A 7,553-nucleotide genomic window follows, 5' to 3' on the forward strand; every position below is an offset into this window, starting at 1 on the left:
ATTTGATTAAGCAGAAAAGATCCAGCAATTCGTTTTTTTTCATCAATAAATATTTAGTTGCCAACAATATTGGTAATTCTATCTGTATAATAATTAATTCTCTTTTTAACACTAAGTTAATTCAAAATTAAGGGAAGAGATGATGAGAAATATGAATACTAGGATGAAAGGAAGTAATTTATGAAATATGTAAGATTTTAATAACTGTAATTTGAAAAGTGCTTTACTATAGTTCTATGTAATAATTTGATAGAAAGCAGATATGATTAAGATAAGATTAGTTATTTTTTAAAAGTTATTTTAGATATCATTAAGATAAGATTAGTTATTTTTAAAATTAGTGATAATTTTTGAACATATAATATAATATTCAATATGGGTAAAACCTAAGTGACCCACAACCCGTTAATTCTCTTCAATTAGGCATACCACGTAAGAGTGAGAAACACTGTGATTAAAATAGTTACTTTCATATATATATATATTTGAGCAAACTTGCTTACTAGACATTTAAATCATATGGCCTTAACAATTAACAAACCAGCATTAATATACGAAGTAAAATATCAACACTAGACTCCAAAGCAAATAACATGAGTCATATAAGATTAACTTCATCTGCGAAAGAGTGAAAAAAAAAAAAAAAATCGGAGATGGTTATAAAGTGGAGCATTTTCCTCTTTATCTTCATCACTTAATATGCTTAGTTGTCATCGTATTTTATGTTTTTTTCCTTAACAAAATATTACACTTAATCACTTACAAAATTCTGTTTTAACAAAGCATTAAATTCACGTCACTTACAATTAAAAAAATATTTTTTTTTCTCTTACGAAATAGAGAATTTATTTATGCTTTTATTTAGCTTTGAATCCTTAATTAAGCAATTTTCCCATTACCAAATTAGACAAGATTTAGTACTAAATTAAGTAATTACTACTATTACTTGTTTCCAAATTAAGGAATTAGTTTAGCACACTCCACTTGTCCTAGTTCCACCATTTTTTTGTTGATTTTATTTTCCTTCTTTACTTCAAACTCCTGAACTCATCTCTCCTTCCTCCCACGAAGAGAGGAGGGGTCCCAATTCCCAGCCCAAACTCGTTAAGAAACCTCCGATTCGCCTTTTTCTCAGTCAATCAATCAATCATTCGATCAATGACCTCCGCCGTGTCTTCCTCCTCTCCTTGGCTTCTCCCCACGCCACCTCCTGCTCCCAGCCCCTCCAATATGGCCCCACCAAACCCCCCTCCAGCTCCCCCTCCACCGCCATCCTCCTCCTCCCACGACCACGGCCACGAGGAGGAGGAGGAGGAGGATTCCTCCTCAATTGCCTCATCCGTCTCGGACTTCTCCGACATCTACACGGCTTCCACTGCGACCACAATTCAACCGCCCCAAAACCCTAACCCTACTACACCCAACTCCGCCACCACCGCCACAACCGCCTCCGGAGCCCAATTATTGCCTCCCCCAACTCTCCTCCACCTCTCCTTCAATCAAGACCACGGCTGCTTCGCCGCTGGCACCACCTCGGGATTCCGCATCTACAATTGCGACCCTTTTCGGGAAATCTTCCGCCGGGACTTCTCCTCCTCCTCCTCCTCCTCTATGTCTGCTGTGGTTGGAGGTGGAATTGGGGTTGTTCAGATGCTCTTCAGGTGTAATATTTTAGCACTGGTTGGTGGCGGGCCTGACCCCCAGTACCCATTGAATAAAGTAATGATCTGGGATGATCACCAAGCTCGGTGTATTGGAGAATTATCGTTTCGATCAGAGGTTAAGTCCGTTCGGCTGAGACGGGATCGAATTGTGGTGGTTTTATTGCAGAAGATATTTGTTTACAACTTTGCGGACTTGAAGCTGATACATCAGATTGAGACTGTGATGAATCCAAAAGGGCTTTGTGAGGTTTCTCATGTTTCTGGGTCAATGGTGCTGGTTTGTCCCGGTTTGCAAAAGGGACAGGTTAGAGTGGAGCATTACGCCTCAAAGAGGACGAAATTTATAGTCGCTCATGACTCCAGAATAGCGTGTTTTGCGCTCACTAATGATGGGAGGTTGCTTGCTACCTCGAGTAGTAAGGGGACTTTAGTCCGAGTTTTCAATACTCTAGATGGATCACTGCTTCAGGAGGTATATTTATGGACTTGTTTTTTGTCTTGGGGTTTGTATAGTGCTAACTGGATTTCCATGTAGCCATTTAAAGCTCAAATGATTGAGTAACTAATCCATTCTTCTCTAGGCAGTTTGTAAAAGTAGTCTTGACAAAAGTTAGTAGCTTGATACAAGACAGTGCCTTGCGCAAACACATCTTAGATATGGGAAGATATCATCCCAGATAGCTTAGTTTGTGGTATTAGAATCCAGAAATTGTTTTTCTTTCTAAGATTGACTTGATACTTAAAGATGCTAAAGGTTTTTTGGCTAATTGATCCAGAAGCCTATAGAGACATTTCAGAGCGTTTACCAGCTTGGCTAGAAGTTGATAACAGGTTTTTGGTGTGTTTGTTTGTCTATGAGTTGCAGTTTCATGTGAAATCGTCTCTTCGCATGAATAGTGAAGAGTTGATTCAGGTATAGATACAGTACAGTATTTTCTGGCCTTAAGTGGGAATGCCAGGGAATTCCTGAATAATATTTGTGTAAAACAGAAAGTAAGCAACCTGATATCATCAATCATATCATTATGTTACAATCTGAAGTAACTCACATGGTGCATATACACGGCAAAGTTATTTTTTTTTTTCATCCTGTACCTTTAGGAGCTCAGAGGCTTCCAAATAGGGGATAATTCATTCTCTGATATGGGGAATCTTGGGTTGATATTCTACAGCAGATTTGGCCTACCTCTTTGATTAGGCGAAAACTAGCACAGTGAACATGAATGTCTTAGGGTATCAAATATGTAGACCAAGATGGAGCTTCATGGTTACAACCGTTAAGATTGTTTGAGTGGCTGCCCTAAAGGAAGGAGGGTTTACCTGATGAATAGTTGTTGAATTATTGACTTTGAATGCCATTCTTGACAGAATAGCCGATGTTTCTCATGCTCGCTGGCATTGTGATTTACTGTTCCATCACTTGTTGCTTGGTGGAATTAACTGCTTGGATGGTTGAATATCGGAATTTATAACATGAAATAAAAATTTATACCTTTCCACTTGTTCCTCTCGGTTTTAAGTAAAAATGATACTAGATTATTTGATATCTTGTTTGAAATTTATAATCAAGAATAGTGAAACTTGTGCCTGTAAGAATAGGGTCATTTGCATCCAGTTAGTGGGAAAGTATATGATGGGAGGATAATGTATCATAGTTATAAGACAAGCCAAGGAGTGAACTTGTTTTTTGGTGTATTCGATATAAGGGCTTTTCTAATTACTATTCATTTAACATGGCCAGTTCATGGATACTCAACCCTTTCCTTATTGATTCGTTGTTCTTAAGCTTTAATTTTGTGCGCTTACTCAAATTCAGGTGAGGAGAGGAGCAGACAGAGCAGAGATTTACAGCCTTGCTTTTTCTTCGTCTGCCCAGTGGCTAGCTGTGTCAAGTGATAAAGGAACTGTACATGTCTTTAGTCTAAAGGTTGATTCTGGATCTTTAGGGAGTGATAGAGCACGTGGAGCAGCGGAACCAAACAATGCATCTCCAACTGCAGTTTCACATCTCTCCTTCATAAAAGGTAGTAAACTCTTCCTTCTAAATTTTGTGAATGATAGCATCAGGGAAGGTTGTTGAGAAAATTATAAGAATCATCAGTAATTTAGCAGAGTACACGCCTCTAGTCGAAGAAAACCATTAAATGTGACAAATTTCCACTCTTTATTATGATTGAAGTCTTTCGGGCCTTTAGGAAACTTTTGATCTTGAATCTGGAAGAAGGATAGGCAATTTATATAGATCAAAAGAACTCTCAAAGACAGGCTGATACCATTGTATAACTATTAGAAGCATTGGCTGCGTGTCTTCTTTTTTTTTTTTTTTTTTTTGTTGGTACTTCCTATGAAAGGAAAATAAAAACACCTCTCTCTCCAAGATCAGGTCACATTGCATTGTTGCTAATGGTCTAACCTTTGCTCATTTAGTTTCAGTTAGTGAAGGGTGGCAGAAAAAATGTTATCAGAACTTTTATAAACATTTTTTTTTGTGCTGAATTTTCCTAATGTTTTTTCCTCTGCTATTAAATCGTGTTAGAGTATATGTTCACTGCCATAACCAACTTTAAATAATTAAACAACCAGAGTTCTGACAAGTTTTGACTCTATTTGATCAGGCCAATTGTTCTTAACTGAAGACTATTTTCCTTGCCATCTGACAGTGGCAGATAAGACCCATCCCTTAATAAAATCCTAATCTGGGCCATAGTTACCAAGTTCCTGTTCAATTCCAGGACTTCTATAATAAGTGTTGTGAAGCAAAGGCACAATAGTGTAGCAGACAAAATAAAGAAGGCAAATGGGAGGTTATGATTTGTTGACTTACATCTCTTGGGTCTTATTTTGCAGGAGTTTTACCAAAGTATTTCAGTTCTGAGTGGTCAGTGGCTCAATTTAGGTTGGCGGAAGGCTTACAGCACATTGTTGCTTTTGGTCACCAGAAGAACACTGTTGTAATCCTTGGCATGGATGGGAGGTATGATTATGCTTTTTTATTATATGAGTTTATAAAACCGTATAAATTAGGTCTCTTTGGTTAATAGCCTTTTTTGGACATCGTCATTATCTGGTTCTTGTAGCATTATTAACCCTTTAAGTTCCTTAGCATGGTATGGTCAACCGAGATAATCAAATAAAAGTATCATACTATTGCACCACATCAAAGGTAAAAGATACAGGTTCTGCAGCAACTTAGACAGGATATCCTGATATTTAGGATCTATTACGGCTACAACTGCAGACAGACAGTTGCTTGTTAAATTATTTGTGTTGCAAGCTTTTTAATTGGTATACATGGCAGCCTTATTTTGTTTTAGAGCCAAGTCCAGGTTTCTGTCTTAACTTTCATAAATTTGCCTCATCTTTTGTATGGTTTATAATTGAGACTACTCTATGACTTCTCTCTGATCATTAAGGTGTTTTCTGATGCTCTTAAGCATATTGTCCTTTACGGAAGTCTTTGATGCAATTCAGGTCATCTTGCTAACCTGATTGATTATATCTATGTTTGTCTTTGAAATCTGTTTTCTGGAATAGCTAGGTGTTGTGTTTTATGGTAGATAAGATAAAATTAGTAGTTAAAGGATATACATAAGACACGACATAGTATGCTTTTATTCTTATGATTGCCTCCTTATGGCTATATAGAGGTTTCTCCCTCTCCCTTGGTGTGAAAGACTCTTCAATTGTAGCATGCGACGGTCTTTGTGAATTTCACTGAATATTTTAGAGATTGTTTGCACCCTTTTGATCCTGGTTTTTGTTTAAATCAGCTGGTATTCAGAACTAACCATATGGACATTATTGCAAATGCAGTTTCTATAGATGTGAGTTTGATCCAGTGGCAGGTGGAGAAATGACCCAGCTAGAACATCACAATTTCCTCAAGCCAGTAGAAAGTTTCTGAAGTTAAAAACAGAGAGATTTTCTGGCACCTTTTCTTGTGTGAGCATGGTTGGTATTTGTAAAAATAATCATTTGAAATTTCTTGACGAGACTGAATAAGTTGTAAATATCTGTAGCTAAAATTGGTCTGGATGTATATAGCTAGCAGTGTATAAATTATGATCATGGGGATTTATGCGATTACGAATCAGGCAGATGTGGCTAGCAGAAAAGTTCCTGAAGTATATTAATGATCTCATTTGAGTCCCAAACGTGTATTTATGGTCCCTAAACTTTTATGCTTCGGTGCCAAAATGCTAATTTGGCTCGAAACCTTCATTGTTATTCAAGTCATCTAGTTAAGGTCAAAAATGAAAATGGCGAGAAAGATGAATGTTAGAGGGGCAAAGTCGTTTAACAGCAAGCGGAACGCATCAGACATTTTCCCCTCAATTTTGAGATATTTATTGGTAAATTGGTACCCTAAATTTTGATTTTAGTACATTGCATATCAATCCCATCTCATTTTTTTTAAGCAAAATTTAACGTTTCACTGAATATCATTAACGTTTATATAGAAATCTGAGACTTATCTACCAACTAGATAAGAGAACAATTGAAGTTCTCCATTGAATGCCAAGTGTCAATATATTATTAGAGGAAGGAGTTTATTTTCTGATTTTTGGGGTTTAAAGAGTGAGAAATGTCTATTTGAGACTTGGTCTCCAAATTCAAGGGCTTAATAGTTCCTTACTATTTATGGGCTAATTGGTAACAATGGTTTAATTATTTTCATTTGTTCCTTTTGTTTGGTTTTTAATCGGTTGGAAAGGTCAACTGAATCCTTTTATGAAAACTAACTCATTAAATAGTTGCTAACTATTTAGGATTATTTTTGTAGATTTGAAATTATTTCTTTTATAATTTTCTGGTCAAATGTAAATAGTTGTAGACTATTTGTGGGTCCTTTTATCACATGGGCTGTTTTGAATTATATTATAGTATTAATTATATAAATTAATGGAGTCATGCCCGTTAGAACTAATGTTCTTGTGTCATGCCCGTTAGTATGACTAATGACTAATGATGTAAGTTAGTCAACACCACCTTAATGGTCTTATTAGTCAGTGAAGTTCCTTCTTCTTCATTTAGCCAGAATTTCCTTTCTCTTTCTTTCCCTCGAATAGCCTCTTTCTTTCCCTCGAATAGGTAGCTATATGAGCCTGCAAAATCTTCACTTTTCTATCAATTCCTCCAACAACTAATTGTCCTTCCTTTTGATTGTAACCCAGAAAATCCTCCACACGCACGTGAATTTTTATTCTGCCCCAAAAATTAGGTCAGTGAAATTTCTTTTCCCCAAAATCTACGAGCCTGCAAAATCTTCAGTTTCCTGCCAATTCCTCGAGCAACTAATTATACTTCATTTCGATTGCCTCCCAAAAAATCGTCCACATTCACGTGAATTCTTCTTTTGTACCAAAAATCAGCTCACTGAAATCTCTTTTCCCCCAAAATCAGCTCATTTTAGGGATGACTGTTGTACCGACTTATCATCTATGGTACAACTTTCAGAACTTACTATTCCCAGCCTTATATATACTTCTGTTTCCAAGTTTTGCCACTATTCAGAAGACGAGCAAAGAAAATATAGGTATTTTCTATTTTCTCTCCTTCTATTTTGAGCTGCAATTTTTTAGTTTGAATGTTCTTGCCTTCTGTTTATTGCCTTCCATTAATTAAAGAATGTTATGTGTTTGATATTATGCATAAAAGAATAATTATGATGGTAATTTTTCGATTAACTTATGTTTACTTTTTTCTCTGTTTTTATTAATTTCAAATGTTGCCGGACTTTTGCCAACATTCAGGCGAGCAAAGAAAATATAGGTATGTTTCTATTTTCTCTCCTATTTTGAACTGCAATTTTTTTTTCACTGTTGTTGCCTCTGTTTATTGCCTTCCGTTAATTAAGGAATGCCATGTGTTTGATGTTATGCTATGATG

At 36.3% G+C, this 7,553-nt stretch overlaps 1 protein-coding gene across 1 annotated transcript; it reads left to right on the forward strand.

Annotated features, from left to right (window-relative positions):
- Positions 1 to 1,039: 1,039 nt before the first annotated feature.
- Positions 1,040 to 5,896, forward strand: LOC113762722 (autophagy-related protein 18a-like). The gene is made up of 4 exons (XM_027306291.1): positions 1,040 to 2,136; positions 3,481 to 3,688; positions 4,512 to 4,638; positions 5,478 to 5,896. Exons 1-4 carry the CDS (start codon positions 1,159 to 1,161, stop codon positions 5,566 to 5,568), a joined length of 1,404 nt encoding a protein of 467 aa, XP_027162092.1. The 5' UTR covers positions 1,040 to 1,158; the 3' UTR covers positions 5,569 to 5,896.
- The last annotated feature ends 1,657 nt before the right edge of the window (positions 5,897 to 7,553 follow it).

The sequence above is a fragment of the Coffea eugenioides genome, chromosome 2, assembly GCF_003713205.1.
Source record: "Coffea eugenioides isolate CCC68of chromosome 2, Ceug_1.0, whole genome shotgun sequence".
NCBI lineage: Eukaryota > Viridiplantae > Streptophyta > Magnoliopsida > Gentianales > Rubiaceae > Coffea > Coffea eugenioides.

Excerpts from the sequence above, each read along its gene's own strand:
- LOC113762722 (XM_027306291.1), top strand. The coding sequence starts at position 1,159 with ATGACCTCCGCCGTGTCTTCCTCCTCTCCTTGGCTTCTCCCCACGCCA. Across the intron at positions 2,137-3,480 it reads ATGGATCACTGCTTCAGGAG|GTGAGGAGAGGAGCAGACAG; the intron begins GTATATTTATGG and ends ACTCAAATTCAG. Across the intron at positions 3,689-4,511 it reads ACATCTCTCCTTCATAAAAG|GAGTTTTACCAAAGTATTTC; the intron begins GTAGTAAACTCT and ends CTTATTTTGCAG.